This window comes from Haemorhous mexicanus, chromosome 13, assembly GCF_027477595.1.
Source record: "Haemorhous mexicanus isolate bHaeMex1 chromosome 13, bHaeMex1.pri, whole genome shotgun sequence".
Lineage (NCBI taxonomy): Eukaryota > Metazoa > Chordata > Aves > Passeriformes > Fringillidae > Haemorhous > Haemorhous mexicanus.
Window position 1 is genome coordinate 5,783,106 of NC_082353.1, and position 15,655 is coordinate 5,798,760.

The 15,655-nt window shown below is 50.1% G+C and overlaps 1 protein-coding gene and 2 non-coding genes across 3 annotated transcripts; 1 reads left to right on the forward strand and 2 right to left on the reverse strand.

Annotated features, from left to right (window-relative positions):
• The first annotated feature begins 2,598 nt into the window (after nt 1-2,598).
• On the forward strand, nt 2,599-10,852 carry LOC132333389 (mitotic-spindle organizing protein 2B-like). The gene is made up of 4 exons (XM_059858434.1): nt 2,599-2,821; nt 2,980-3,184; nt 3,272-3,414; nt 10,578-10,852. Exons 1-4 carry the CDS (start codon nt 2,599-2,601, stop codon nt 10,736-10,738), a joined length of 732 nt encoding a protein of 243 aa, XP_059714417.1. The 3' UTR covers nt 10,739-10,852.
• Nucleotides 10,853-13,264: 2,412 nt separating this feature from the next.
• On the reverse strand, nt 13,265-13,338 carry TRNAI-AAU (transfer RNA isoleucine (anticodon AAU)). The gene has a single exon. It is a non-coding gene; the product is annotated as a tRNA-Ile (tRNA).
• An 81-nt stretch (nt 13,339-13,419) lies between these two features.
• TRNAM-CAU (transfer RNA methionine (anticodon CAU)) lies at nt 13,420-13,491 on the reverse strand. Its single transcript has one exon. It is a non-coding gene; the product is annotated as a tRNA-Met (tRNA).
• Between the last annotated feature and the right edge of the window lie 2,164 nt (nt 13,492-15,655).

A 15,655-nucleotide genomic window follows, 5' to 3' on the forward strand; every position in this document is an offset into this window, starting at 1 on the left:
TGGCATCCTGTGACTGAATGAGCATTGTTTGGGAATGGGGTGGGTGAGGGCAGGCATCCAGTAGGGCTAGAGAGGTGACAGGGATCCCTATTCATGAGGATGCTAATCCCTAGGAGGGAAAAGGGCGTGAGCAACCTTATGTGGCTTTAAGGTTAACCCTTTTGGGAGGATAAAGTTAGACCAAAGACCTTTGTTTGTAGTAATTCTAATCCACTTGTCCCAGCAATGCCCCACGTGCTCCCAGCTGTCTGTGCTCTGTATCCCTCCTCATTCATTGCTGGTCCCTCACAAAGCCCTCCACAGTCACAGGGCTGGTTTAGCCTGCTGCAGCTCCTGATCATGGGGCAAGGAAGTTTGTTTTGTAATTGGATTAGCACTGCTGGGAACAGCAGTTCTGAGCTGGTGCAGCCCTGGCCTCGTGCCACTCTCCTGGTTGTGGGTCAGCTTGGGGCTGTCTTAGCCCTGCACAGGACTTCACTGACCAAAATGATGCTCACAGGGCTGTCTGCCATGAAGGCAGGCTGGAGGAGTTCAGGCTGTTAAGCCTGGAGAGGACAAGACTCCAGGGAGACCTTAAAGCCCCTTCCAGTGCCCTCAGGGTCTCCAAGAGAGCTGGAGAAGGACTTTGGACAAGGGCCTGGAGTGACAGGACAAGGGGGAATGGTTTCAAACTGAAAGAGGGCAGGTTTAGATGAGATAAGAAAAAATTCTTGGTTGAGAGGGTGGTGAGGCCCTTGGCACATGTTGCTCAGCGAAGCTGTGGCTGCTCCTGGATCCCTGGAAGAGTTCTAGGCCAGGTTGGATGGGGCTTGGAGCATCCTGGGATAGTGGAAAGTGTCCCTGTCCCATGGCAGGGGATTAGAACGAGATGAACTTTAAGGTCCTTTCCAACTCAAACCATTCTATGAAAATATGTAGTTTTGCAGGATGGAGGGAACCAAGAGGGATAAAAGACTGATAGAGGGCAGAACTGGAGCTTGTCCACTTGGGAAGCTGGGGTGTGATCACTAAATTCTGTCCCTAATGTCTCCCACCTGCTAGAAATGAAACCCTTTGATTAGTGCCAAGCCTCACATCACCCATCCCAGCACAAGTCATCAAGGCTCCCAGGTACCTCAGAGGCTGGAGAGAGCCAGCAACTGATCCTTGTGGGGCTGGGTTAAACCCTCACATTGTCATGCATGCCCCCTTCCTACCCTCTGGCCTGGAGAAGTTCCTTGGAGCCCAGCCTAGTGGTTAGTTTGAAACCCCAGCCCTAGCAGGGATGCTTAAGTTACTTGGGTATCCCTGAGAATGGTGTGCCCTGTGTTTTGCCTCCAACCACAGCAGTCTGCAGGAGGATCAGATAACAGCTCAGCTGCCAGAGTTTAGAGCAAAGGAGAGAAATTTGCTCCTGATCCCTTCAGGCTGCCAGTGGAATGTGCAGGGTAGCACATACATAGCACACGTGCACTGGCACAGACATGGCCCAGCTGAATGCCTCCTCTCCAATCTTTTCCTAAAGACCAAATATTTGACCCAAAGGACAAATTTCAGCTTCTGACTTGGAGACCACCCTCACTCAGTCCCTTCAGGATGGTTCCCAGCATTCTTCCCAACCACTGACTTGCTCCTGGTGTCCTGTTTGGAAATTGTCCCAAGACATCTCTGCTTGGATGCCTCCACCTAATTCTGAGTCTACACCTGTGAGTAGTTCTGTCATTTTTTGTGCACAATTTTGGAGGCCTGTCTCCAAACCACCACGCTCAGGCACATAGAAGGGGAAATTGTTTTAGGCTAAAAGGAACATCAATTTAGATTAGATACAAGAAGTATTTTGCAGTGTATGTGGTAAAGCCCTGATACAGGTTGCTCAGAGAGGTGGTGGAATTCCCATGTGTGGAACTATTCAAGGCCAGGTCTTGGAGCAGCCTGATCCAATTGAAGATGTCCCTGCTCACAGTAGGAGGCTGGACTAGATGAACTTCTGACCCAAACCTAGGATTCCATGATGATGATTCCACACTACCAGCATCTTGCTATTAACATTAGTGGGGGCATCCCAAGGCTGAGGTGGGGAGCAGTGCTGGAGCTGCTCAGAGACATCCCTTTAACACAGCACAGTAACTCATGCTGGCAGCAGCTGCTTCCCACTCAAAACACAGCCATAATTGTTCTTTCTGGGCTGGTCCTGCTTGGGGCCATACAGAGCAAGATCCTTCTTTTATCATAGTCCATGTCACTCCTGTCTTGGCATCTGCAGTAAATGTCTGTCTGTCAGCAGGGCCATGGGGGCACAAGGTCGGGTCACCTTCTGACGGACTCACAGGTTGCTTGGGGTGTGGAGTGGGAGCATCTGTCTCCTGTGGCTTGGTGTGGGGGTGGGATGGGGTTTGTCACAGCAGTGAGGGCGGGACACAGTGACCCCTCTGCTCTCCATTAACAGCGCAGCTCCGGGGCCTGTGTGTGCTGGGCCGGGCAGCGGCCACGAACCATCCCTCCCTGGTGACAACAGCTCATTTCCATTTAGATAGAGGAATTTCAATCCCAGTTTGCCGGCGCTTCGCCGCGGTGCGACTCAAGACCGCTGTTTCCCGTTTTCTCCCCATGCAACCCCAGATGCTCTCTGAGCTCGGGGGCTGCAGCGCCTTCGGGGGAGCTGCCGCCGGGCCCGGGGCACAGCTGGGGCAGAACGCGGGTTCGGTGTGGCTCCGCGGGTCCCCACAGCATCTCCGCCCCCGGAACTGCCGCACGGCCCTTGGCGCGCTCAGCGGCCCCGCTGGGTCGGGCCCGCTCGGGAGCGGAGAGGCCCCAAAGGCGGGAGCGGAGGGCAGCGGGGCGGGTACGAGACCCTGCACAGCGCACACCCTCACACCTCCCCCCCTCACCGTCCCCACGCGGGCGCTGCGGCCGTGCCCGGCAGGGGCCCGCGGCTGGAGCGCCGCCTGCCGGCCGCGCCGGGGGCAGCAGGGCCGGGCAAGCGGGGGCGGGGCCGCTGAGGGGCGGGGCTGCGGTCGAACCGTGTAGGGGCGGGGCCTGGTGTGAGGCGGCCCGGGCGGGGGCGTGGCCGCGCAGCCATGTCGGAGGGGCCGGCGGGAATGGCGGAGACGCGGCTGCGGCGGAAGCAGCTGCTGAGCGCGGAGGAGACGGAGCTGTTCGAACTGGCGCAGGCGGCGGGCAGCGGCCTGGATCCGGAGGTGTTCCGGTGAGCGGTGAGGGCGCCCCCGGAGGAGCCGCCGGTGACACCGGAGCCCCCTCTGACGGGTGCCGCCGGTGCCGGTGTCCCCCACAGGGTGCTGCTGGACCTGCTGCGCATGAACGTGGCGCCGCTTGCCGTGTTCCAGGTGCTGAAGTCGATGTGCGCCGGACAGCGGCTCCCGCCCGCAGCCGAGAGCGGCCCCGCCGCGCCGCCGCCGATCCCCGCCGACAGCCGAGGTACGCGGCGGGTGGGAGCGGAGCGGGGCGGGCGAGGCTCTTCCCCGGGGAGTTCCCGGGCAGAGCCCTCCGAGCACGGCCGGAGCCCGCCGGCCCCCGGGCCCGCGCTGCGGCCGCCGCGGCCCGGAGTGCGCCTGGCGCTGCCCCGCGCCCGGGCCGCCGCGGGAAGGGGCCCGCAGGCCGCTCGGCCGAGCCCCGGGGGCGGCTCAGCCCGAGGGGCCCGCTCCGTGTGAGCCCCGGGGGCGGCTCAGCCCGAGGGGCCCGCTCCGTGTGAGCCCCGGGGGCGGCTCAGCCCGAGGGGCCCGCTCCGTGTGAGCCCCGGCGGCGGCTCAGCCCGAGGGGTCCGGTCGGGTGAGCCCCTGCTCGAGCCCCATTTGTCTTAATGTTCGTCGGTTTTGGGGAGAGGTTGCTGCAGTACTTGTGCTGCGTTTTGTAGCCTCCTGACTCTGCTCGCCCAGCCGTTAACAGGAAAAAACCCACTTTAATCTACGGTATTATTATACTGCTTTGCTTGTATATAACTCAAAAGTTAAAGTTTCCGGGCCATGAGGAATCCCCGAAAAAGGAGGAAAGCTGTGTTGCTTCCTTTATGCCCATGTGCGTGGTGGCTTCTAACACTCATCCAGCGGTTTCCATCCTCAAGAGATGGTATTTGTGTGGGAAGATGAAGTAGAAGGCTGTCAGCTAAAGCAGTTACTGCTTTTGAATGCATTTATCTGTCCTTAATACTCTAATGGACAGCAACAACCATAGCCCTGAACTTGTGCCATATATATATATATATATAAAAAATTTTATTTTATTTCTAACCAGTTGTAATAAAATTTCTGTTTACTCCCTGAAGTGACTATTGGCTCACCACCTCTGTGGATTACTTCCAAAAGGTTTAAAAATAGGTAACTAAAATCAGTCTGCTGTCACTAAGCCTGGATTCACAGTGGAAAAGTTCATTTCTCTTGTGGTGTTTGTGGTAAATATTTCTGGTATTAGTTTGGCTTTCACTGGCCAGTTTGGCCAATTGCTGCCTTATTTCCCGAGGTTAAAATATGTCCTTGGTGCAACTGAATGCACTGGAATTGCTGAAACAGAAAGATTGTGCCCATCAAGCCACAGTTTTGCTGCAGATGTAGGCAAACATTAAATGCTAAGCTTGGATTTGCCCTCTTTGCAAGCTGTTGCTTGGTAATGGTGATGAAGAGGCACTTGGGCCTCCTCTTTCTTTTCACATTCATCCTTGACTAAATTGCAATGGACAGCACTTCTATACCTTGTCAGAAGGCTTGGTCTTCCCAGCTGTGTCAGGTTTGTTGTTTTCTGTAAGCTTGTGTTAAATTAGAGCCCAAACTCACTTGGAATGAAATTTCTCTCTTTAGTTTCTGCCAACCCAGGTGACTTTGCTGTCACATAGCACCCACTGACATCAGCTAATTTCTTTGTGAATAAAATTGTCACTGAAGAGCTAATGCTCAGAAAATGCTTTAGGCAGCATTTAAGCTCAGTAGTGGCTTATCACAACTTAAGGCCTGTGTTTTCATTTCTGTGAGTGTAAGAAGTGCTGGTAAGATCCTGGTAGGATAAAGGATGATTTTTGTCCAGTCCTCCTTGTAAGGATGACAGAATCAGAGAATGGTTCGGGTTGGAAGGGACCTTAAAGCTCATCTCATACCACTCCCTGCCATGGTCAGGGGCACCTTCCACTATCCCAGGTTGCTCCAAGCCCCATCCAGCCTGGCCTTGGACACTGCCAGGGATGGGGCAGCCACAGCTGCTCTGGGCAGTTCCAGGTTCCAGGGCCCCACAACCCTCCTAGAGAAGAATTTCTTGCTTATCTAAACTTAATGCTTATCTAAACTTACCATCCTTCAACTTGAAAAATAATCACTTCTCTTTCACTGAGCTTTCTCATTCTGGGCACAGTCTAAGTGCATCCTTCTGGAGTTGGGTAAGTGCCAGTGGGGTGTCTGGGGGTGGCCTCTGGGCTGGATCTGTTCTGCAGGACTGTTGGGTTTGCCTTGCCTTGCCTCCTTTCCCTTTAGGAGCTGCTGTAAAGAGGGGGAACCTAAGTGCTGCCTGCTGTTGGCTCTGCAATCTCTTGTTGGAAGATGCTGCTTCCTTCAAGGAGAGGATGGTGCAGCTTTCTTGCAGGACCGGGCATTTGCTAGGGGAGATGCCTCTTCTGCATTGCTGGGACTTGTTTGTATGGTTACAGCCCAAGCTCCGGGCTTGTGACAAGAGCAGTGATTGTCCTGTGCCAGCTTCTCCAGCTGCTTGGTGCCTTTCAGCTCAGCCCTGCACTCCCTCCCATCAGGAGGCAGACAAGTGGCTCAAGCAATCCTGGTCCCACCCAAGCCTGCTCTCCTCCAGTTGTATCAGGAATGAGATCTGGCTGAGGCTTCCCAGCACATCATGGTGCAGGAAGCTTTTAGAAACAGCTAAAATAAGGCTGATGCAGCAGTTCTGATCAACACTGTTGGTGCTGGAGGATGCCCTGTAGTTATTTCAGCTTTTGTGCTGATGAAGCATCAGGAAGTCTGAAATTAGTAGCTCTGTATTTTCCCACAGAGCACAGCCATGGCCTTCTGTGCTGGCTGGTAACTGAATCCATGACAGCTGCCTGCAAATTGCTCTGTGTGGGTATTGCAGCATCCATCTGGCATATTTAGCTGGATGCAGCTTAATTCAAGCTACATTCAAAATGGGTCCCTCAGCATTTCATTTGGGAGGGAAAGTGCTGGATTGAAATAAAAATAATTTCCCCGGTGTCCTTTCTGTGTGTGTGAGAGGGAGGGTTAAGGACAGCGATGAATTTGGCCTAGACTAGACATATGTGTAATTAAGTAACCCATTTTCTCACATATTTCTGTGCTTTCTGTTTCCATCAGCCAACCCTCAAGTCCCTGCTGATTCCCCTGCAGTTTTCTACCTCTCTATAGACGTGCATGTGTCAATGCCCTGCTCTTTTTTTAGGCTGATGAATAGTTTTTGATGCTTCTCTCCCTCTTTGCACTCCAGCCTCTTTTTTCACATTCCCCATTTCCCCAGAGAGTGTCTTCCCATAAAATTACCTCCCAAAGCTTTGCCCCAGCTAATTTCTCTTCTGAATGTGTTGTTAACATGAGCTTGCTTTTCAAAACCGCCTCCTTTGTGGGGCTATCACTTGGTGTGTGGATTTTAGGGCTGCAAGGAGCTAATTGGCACAGGAAGAAAGGAGCTGTGCATAGCAGGGGTCAGAATGCTCTCCTGCCCAGGGAAACTCTCACAAACTCCAGTGCCTGCTGGAAAAAACACTGAGCCCATCACCAGCCATGGGCTCTGTCAGAGGTACTCACGGTGAGTTTTTGTGGTCTGTGTGGAAAAATATGCTGTGGACAATCATAAATCCTTTTCTGCCCCTGCATTTTTAACTACTTAATTCCTCTGTAAATACTTAGATACAGTCAAGGCCTCAGAATTGTAAGTGTTGCTGTTCAGTTGTTTCATAAATATTCCTCAGTGTATAACACAGCTTGTTGCTAACTTTGTCCTTCTTGTGTGTTCTGCTTGCCATCTTTGTGGGTTTTTATCCTTCCCTGTTTATCCCTTTTTCTCACTTGTTTCTTTCCCTTTGTGCAGTCTGTCTTTAGCTGTGAGCAGCCTTTTGGAGTGGTGACTGTCAGCACTCTTGGGTGCTGCTGGCTGGCCATGCCAGCTGCTTTGCATTACTCTTCCACTCAGCCTCGAGTTATCTCAGAGTTCAGCTTGATGTGGGATTTGTAGTGTAGACTTCTGCATTAAAGAGATGAGGATAATGCTGACAAAGAGAATTCTGTGTAAGGCTCTAATATGGCAGAGGGAATCCCCTTGGTTATGCAAAGGATTTATCTTACATTTATTTAATCTGGGGTTTATACATCATGCAGTGAATTTTCCTGTGGGTTATACTGGCTATTATGCTTTAATTGTAAATTAAATATCCCCATGGGGTCTGAGTGGTGGTGATGTGTGCCTTGCACCTGAAAATATTCCCAGACACTTTGTGGTCTGCATGTCTTCTCTGAAAAAAAATCTGTAGAATGACCTATTGGTGACTTATATAGGACTAATTAAAGGGCTTAGAGAATCCTGATCATGGTTTTCTTACTTAATTGCTCATACTCGGGTTTTTTCCAGCTCTCCATCAATACCCCTCCAGTGATTGGATTTCCTGCAGTCACTGAGGAGCAGTTAGGTTGCCTTCTGGATCTTACCCTGCAACTCTCACTCCCCCCAGCTTTCCCTGCCATAAACAATAGAGTTTAAACCTTTTGGATGAGAGGCCTTGATTCATGTTTTGTCTAATGATGGGCATGGTAAATGCATGGGACAAGTTCTGTTTACAGAGCATTCCTGATGTGAAGTTGTTGCTGTTCCTCTGCCTTCCCCCAGGCTCGCATTTCAAAATGAATATTTTTTCTGTATTGTAGGCAACCAACTAGCTTCAATTTATAGACCTCTAATACAGAAATTATCATTATGTCAGTTATTTTAGAATGGACAAAAAAATTCTCAGCTGTACTGTGCTTTCTGGGATGGCTGAAATTGCCTTGGTTAAAAGTTCCTGTACCTTTCCTCTCCCAGGAGGTATTAATAAATGTTGAACCTCTCAAAATACAGGTGATGGGTAGTGAAGAGTCTTCTCTACTTCAGCAGAAACAGCAGACAAACAGCTTTTATTTGTTCTTCCTTATCCCAGGAATAAATTGCAAAAAGTCTAGGCTGGAATACTCACAACTTGCTGTGGCTCTAGTCCCAGAAGAATGGGTGGCCATGGAGGTCTCTCTCCTGTTATGCTTTTCCTGCAGGAGGTTTGCAGGGCTACCTGAGGCTCTGAGCTTTCCTCTCTGCTGGACATTGAGCTAAATGCTGCACTGGCATAATTTTTTCAATATGTCTTTTCAGGCTGATTATCAAGCTTTTTTTTTTTTTTCCTCTTTTTCATGCTCTGCAAGGCAAGACCTGATAGAAGAAAAAGGATTTAGAGGAATACTGTAAATGCCAGATGTGTCGTGTGGTTTTGTTGCACTATAATGAGATATGAGTTTGAATTATAACTCTGAGTGACAATTCATTTTTTCCCCCACCCTGCCAAAGAAACACTCAAAAAATCAGACTCAGCAGAGCTCTCAAGTAAAAGTGAGGGACACTGCATGGGTGTAACATGGGAGGGTGAGTGAATGGCTTTTGTGGGTGCCTACCATCTGTCCAGTGTCAAACCATGACAGTCACCAAGGAAAATATCAGTGAAATCCTTTTGTTCCTCTGTAGTACTTGAATTACAGAGAGTTTATGTTCACTGAGCTGCTTTTGTGTTTGTGGTAATTGAATCTGTTATCTCTGATAGTGTAACTGAGAGAAGCACAAACCATGCCTGTCCCTGCACACTTCAGAAGCTGTCCTTGTCTGGTACATGGGTCTGCACAGGCTGCTTCCCAAAGTATTCTGGGTATTTATGCAGTTTAACTGGTTTGTTTTACTGTGATTCCAAGGCTAGGGGGATGGAGGGCATGTGCTTTGAGCCCAGCTTCTCTTCAGTCAAATGACTCTTTCTCCCTGAGTTGTTTTGGCCGGGTCAGAACACCGAGGGCCTGACTCCAGGGGTGCTTTAGGGTACCAGTGTGTGTGTGCACACAGCTGGAGTTGTAGGTGGGTGCAGGACCTGCCCTCTCAGCAGACAGGTGCATGTGAGAAGGGGGAGGACAGTGGGGACATGTCCAGGATTGCTAAAAGCACCATGGTGAATAATGCTTTTATTTCTCCTGCCACTTTTCTCTCAAATACTGTGAGATCACATCTTACCTTTGCACAGTGTGTTTGTTTTCATCAGCAGAACTTGCTTTAGTGAAGCTGCTTAAGGTGCCTGAGCTACAGCACAGCTGGCAAGGCTGGTTGGCTGACCTGGGATGGTGGCTGCTGGCACAAAACTGCCCTGCTTGACAAGAAGAGAGTTTACCAAGAGCACCTGACTTGGCTAGGATAAGTGAATGGATTTTTGTGCCACCCAAATTTTATGGATTAATAATGGCCATCTGCTCCTGCTTGGAAGTTCTTAGGTTGTCTTTCTGGTGCATCAAGGTGTTAACTGATAGTATTGATGTGAGTCTAGCTCCCAGACAGCTGCTCCAAGGAGACAGGATGGTCTGGTGAGTAACTGTGGACTGTCCATAGCACAGATGACCCAAGATCATGCCCATGGAGACTCTAGAGTGTAGTGCAGCCATTGATATTGTGCAGGTTGCACTGTGAATAGTTGCCAAAATGTCACTCTTCATTTTACTTGCTTGCATGTAACTACAGCCCTCTGTGTTCCTGTTTTGTTTCCTCATTGCTATTACTCATTTTTATGATGCTTCGTGGAGGTTGCCATCTTTAGTAAACGCTGTACATCATGTTCCTTTTATTCTCTTTCCTAAAGTGAGTCCTACTTCTCACCTGAGGGAGTGGCAGGAAAAGTCAGTGTCCCTCATCCCCTCCTGACACTTGTGTCAGCAGCAGTGAGTCTGTCACTCTCTCCTCTGACAGGATCCTGTTGCCCCTTGCCTCCCTCAGTTTCTACCTTTATACCCTTTATGCTCCCTGCTCCCACTCTGCCTCTAGAGCCCGTCAGTTGTACCTCCAGGAGGGGAACTCTCACCTCCTGAACTCAGAAAGAACATCTGAAATCCTGTGTAGAAGTCTGAGTTCCTGAGAACCCCAGAAAATGATAGGAAATCCAAATCTGCTCATTGAGTGACAGAAGTGATATGGAGAGAGGTGTGTGTGATCTGATGATGTGCAGCAGTCTCAGACACCAGTGGACACTGGCATATCCTTTCACTTATCCCAGCTCAAGGTGGTGGAAACTCTTGGTGTTCCAGCAGTGCTGTTTGCTGTGCTGCTGTTCCTGTGTGCAATGACTGGAGCAAAGTGGCTGGTTACTTTGTAGATTAAACCTCATGAAAATTACAAATGCTTCTACTGTAACTTCTTTGGGCTTAGTGGCACCAATACCTGTCGGGCTGAATTGACCAATTTGCTTTCTGCACTCGATGCTGAAGATGTTTGTGAGATCTAATGGAATTTTGCCTCCTGCATGGTTCCTGAGGCAATGCTGTGTGGTGATGCTTGGGCTGGGATGTGAAAACTCATGGATGTATTTGTTTATTCAGGGAGGAATAAAAGCAGCTCTGCTGTCGGTGGGTCACAGATTCTGGCCGAAAGAAGCAGCCGGGAAGGATCTGCCCAGAGGATGCCCCGGCAGCCGAGCACCAGCCGCGTGCAGAAGGCAGGAACCTCTGGGAAGAGCAGCGGGGGAGCCAACAGTACCTAAAAAAGGCCTTAGAACGTGGGTTTTGATGCTGGACAATGATTGTAAATTGTGCTTGTGTTAAAGCTGCTTGTGTTGTATATATTAAACTAAAACCACGATTTGTAATACAGGGAACAGATCTGTTGGTTCCTATTTCCAAAACTTCCTTTGGCCATGCAGGCTGCTTGGAAATGCTCCTGCATTTGGCCTTTCCTGTTTCCCCATGTGCCTGTTTACAGCATTCCAGCACCTCTATCTGAAACCATATTGCTCTCTCCCAAACATAATCCCACATTCAGTCCTCCCAGTGGTGCTGATGTGATTATTCATTTACAAAGCATTACAGCCCCCTTTGCCTCAGGAGCCAGGTCAAACAAGGAGGTTGTGCCGGATAAGGGAGGGAACAGCTTAGGCCAAGACACATACAAGTACCTATAACAGGTGAGTGGGTTTCTTGGAGCTCAAGTGTTACCAGGCATGTGTCCAGAGAGTCTCCAGGCACTAGGGTGCCTCCTAATGGCTCTGGGAGCTCAGGGGCTGCTGATGAATTCCATGTCCCTAACTAGGAGAATGTTCCCATTCTATGGGAGTTAGATGGTGATTCCTTAACTCAAGATCTCCCTCTCACAGACCTGCTTCAACCAGTGCTAAAATGAGATTTGCTAGGTCTGGGTTTCTCCTACTCTGATCAAATAACAAAGTGCAGCTGCTCCCCTTGGTAAAACTGAGGTGGAGTTCAGACCCCTAGGGGAGGTAGCCAGGCACAAGTTATGATCACAATGCTGGGCATCAGGAGAGCAGACTTTGGCCTCTCCTGCTTGATACAGTCCCATGGGATCAAGCCCTGGAGGGAAGTGGCACCCAAGGAAGAAGGTTGATATTCTAGAATATCAATGCTCAAGAGTGTTCCCGAGAACCCAGGGCTGCATCCCATGCCTGAGCTGCAGCTACAGCCCTGACACCCTTTCTTGGAGCCACTTTCCTGGCCCCTGTCACCCCCCTAAACCCCATGTTCAACCCCTCTGGTACCCTCAGCCTTGTTCTCTCCAGGCTCTGCAGGGCTGGAGGTGCTCCTGGGAGCTGCAGGGAGTTGGTTCTTGGCTGGTGTGTAGCACCCTGGGGCAGGGGCTGCCCTCTGTGGCACTTCATCTCTATATCCTGGGGCTGTAGATCCCCTGAGGTTGCCAGGGACGCTGGAAGGGACAGGGCAGGATGTGGGGTGTTTGAGGGGTGTTAGGGTCAGCCAGGGCTGCAGGGAATCCTCCTACCCCATTAGACAGCATTAGGTTGTGTGGTTAAGAGCTTATCTCCCAGAATGAAGACAAATAGGAGGAGGTGGAGTAGCCCTGGGAACCTCCCCAGTGCCAGGGATTCCCTGTCCCCGTTGCTCCCAGGGCTCTTGTAGGGCTCAGAGGGTGAATGGGGCCACTCTGCAGGTCACATCTGGTCCCTCACTAGGGGCAAAGGTCGCAGTGTGGGATAAAAGAAAGAGCAATTTCAGACTGTGACTTATGGGATGTTCAGGGGAGGAATGAAAAGTGGGGAAAAGAGGGACCAAGGTGGTTTTGGAGAGCCATAAATGTGGGAAAATAGAGGGATAAGGATATGATGGGTGGCATCTAATGCCCAGTCTGGGATTACAGACACAGCCTGTACCTCCTGAGGTTACATACTGAGCCTTGCTGGTGGCTGAAAGTGGGGGACATGGACGTTTGTCACTCCTAGGGTCCTTAGGCAGGACACTGATGCACTTCCTGTGCAAACCTGGTTTCTGACAATTCACCATTTAAATGGGCAACGTTGACTGTAGCATTGCCAAGGAGGCTTATAAAATCCAGAGATAATTTTATGAGATTTGCCTTATAAGGCAGTTAAAGCAGATAAGCAAATCAAACTAATTAAAGCTCTGTCAATATTTGCACAGAGATGGGTCATGTCAAGTGGAATTTGTACTACCTGAGTGACTTCAGAATTCTCAAGATTTTAGAAGGGTAACACGGAATGTGCAAACACTCACCCAACAAACTGAGGGCTCTCAATCTCACAGAGTGACCTTGGGCAGCATCCTGACACAGCGGGGAGACCCCAGCAGTCCTCTCAGGACAACTGACTCCCCTGCCCTTCCTGCCCACCAAGGCTCCATTTGAACCCCAGCTGATTCCTTATCAGTCATCAGATGGCCACAGTAAACCTTGCTGGCCGAGGTCTGACCTTCAGCCCCTCCACAGCAGCAGCAGGTGCCATGATTAGTGTTGCACACCTGAATCCAGCCATGGCCCAGCTGAGGTCAGTGCCAGGTCTGAGGGCTGCTGGAGATGATGCACCTGCCGTGAGCACCCGGTGCAGTTTATCCTTAGCTGGAATGAACACCTCCAAAAGGAGGAGTAGGGAAAAGAGGGGGAGAGCCTAGAAGTTCTCCCAGTGGACCATCCGCCAGCGCTGAGCAGCACAGGGAGGATCTCTGTTTTCCCACACTGTTTCCCTGCACCATCATTGCCAAAAAAGGGAGGTCTAAACGGGAAGAAAAATCCTCGGAAAAAGCTGGAGTGGCCCGTACGGGGATCGAACCCGCGACCTTGGCGTTATTAGCACCACGCTCTAACCAACTGAGCTAACCGGCCCTCTTAGTTCGGTGCCGGCGCCGCAGCCTAGTGGCCCGGTGATGGCTCCGCCTCCTGGAAAAAGACGACCAAAAAAATCTTTAGCAGAGGATGGTTTCGATCCATCGACCTCTGGGTTATGGGCCCAGCACGCTTCCGCTGCGCCACTCTGCTAACTGCCGGGCTTTTGCCTTATAAGTACATATTGTTACCTGTAATTCCAACGTGTCCGGCAAATTCAGCAGCATTAACAGCATGCGGGGGGTGATAGGAACACCCCGTTAGCCCCGAAACGGAGGACACCGAATTAACACACTGTGATGCCCCTCTTGCTGTTAGAGCTTTCACCTCCTCCCGGGAACCACAGGCTAAGTCCCTGCGGCAGCCACTCTGTGGTCACAGAGAGCAACAGGCACAACTTTCCCAGGCATTGTCCTGGAAAGGCTGTGAGAAGATCAGAGAAAAGAATGAGAAACAATTCTTATCTTCACTTGCTGCACCTGTTGTTGTGAACATGTGGAATGTGTTATGGAGGTTTGTTTACCAAAGGGTGGTTTCTTGATTGGCCACTGGTGATGGTGTTTTACTTAAAGGGCCAAGTAGGTCGAACTGTATCAGACTGTCTGTAAGGGTGATGAGTTTCTTAATAAGTACAGTATAATAAAATGATTGATCAGCCTTCTGGAATCATGGAGTCAATGCTAATTATTACCACATCAGGGAAGCCCTGCTACAACAAGTCTGCCCTGTGCTGCTGAAAGCAGAACAGAGACAAAGCCCATCTGGTATCTTCTGCTTTTTGGCTCGCCTGGTAGGAGCCACCATTCACCTGTGGTATACAACCACCCATCCATCAGATTTTAGGAAACCAGGCAAGCGTCTTATGGGGAACATATAAGAAGCTGGGTGGGTGGATTTTTCCAGAAATTTCTTGCAAATTCAGGAGCATGGTTTCCCAAACTGCTGTCAGTGGGAGATATAAATATTTTGGGAAAAAACCTAGATGAGAACATAAAGCCCAGGACTGGGGTAACTCAGCCCATCACACACCTTGTGTCTGCTGTGGACAGCACCACTGTGTTCACAGCAGCCCTGTGGCAGCAGGACTCAGGCACAAGAAGAGGATGTGCTGTCAGCACTGTGATGTGATTCATTCTGAGGAGAAGCTGAGGATGTCACCCATGTGCTCACCCTTGCTCGAGTTCTGCACTTCTATAAGTACAACTGGTTGTTCTAGTTTTTGCTCTTTTGTCAAAATAAAACAATGAACACCTGAAGCTCCTTTTCATATTGAGATAATTTGGGGGTTTTTTTGCAATATCTGTGAACCATTGCTCCATCATCCTCCCCTGAGCCTTCAGGGCTCCTGGCCTCTGCTTTCTCTTCAGAGGATTCCTGCAGTGTGTGGGGCGTGTATGTGCACGCCTGGGTGTGGGTGGAACTGTTTAGATTGGCCATACAGATATATTCCCTAAAGCATCTGGCTGGCGGTTTACAGGACAAAAGTGCATGGGCTAATTAAGAATTATTATTATTCAAATCTTCATGCTCTGCCTGAGCATGCAGAAATGCAGTTATGATAGCCAAAGCTGAAATGGAATTGAATCTGGTCAGGGATGTCAAAGACAGCAAGGAGGGTTTCTGTAAGTACCCACATGACAAAAGGCACACACAACCCATTGGTGAGTGAGCTGGAGAACTTGATGAGGCAGGACATGGAAGAGGTTGATACACTGAATGATTCCTTTGCCTTGGTCTTCACTAGCAAACCAAGCCTCAGGAATCCCAGGCCTGAGAGATCAGAGGGACCCTGGGGTAATGATGGTGCATCCTTGGTGAAAAAAATATCAGCTCAGGGAATAACAGACATACATAGCTCATAGAATCAAAGAAGCATGGACTGGTTGTGTTGGAAGGGGCCTTAAAGGTTATCTCATTCCAATCCTCCTGTCCATGAACCTGCCCATGAACCCATGAGTGCTGACAGTACATGCTGATGTCATTGTCAGGCCGTTTTCAATATTTTGAACGATCGTGGTGGCTGGGAGAGATGCCTGAGGACTAAAACAAGGCAAAAGACTCCTGTCTTTGAAAAGGGTAAGAGCCCCAGAGAGCTACAGGCTGGTCAGCCTCACCTAAGTCCTAGGAAAGTGAGGGAGTATCTAAATTGCAAGCAGCCCCAATAAGAACAGCAGCCCTCGGGTACCTGAGACATGCAGTCATGATTGTTAACCAGGTCATTCCAAAGGAAATTCCCACATGTACCACAGTTTGTATTCAAGAAAGAGTCCTACATAAGAAATTACTGTGTGTTATGAACACAGGCATTGTGTGTACT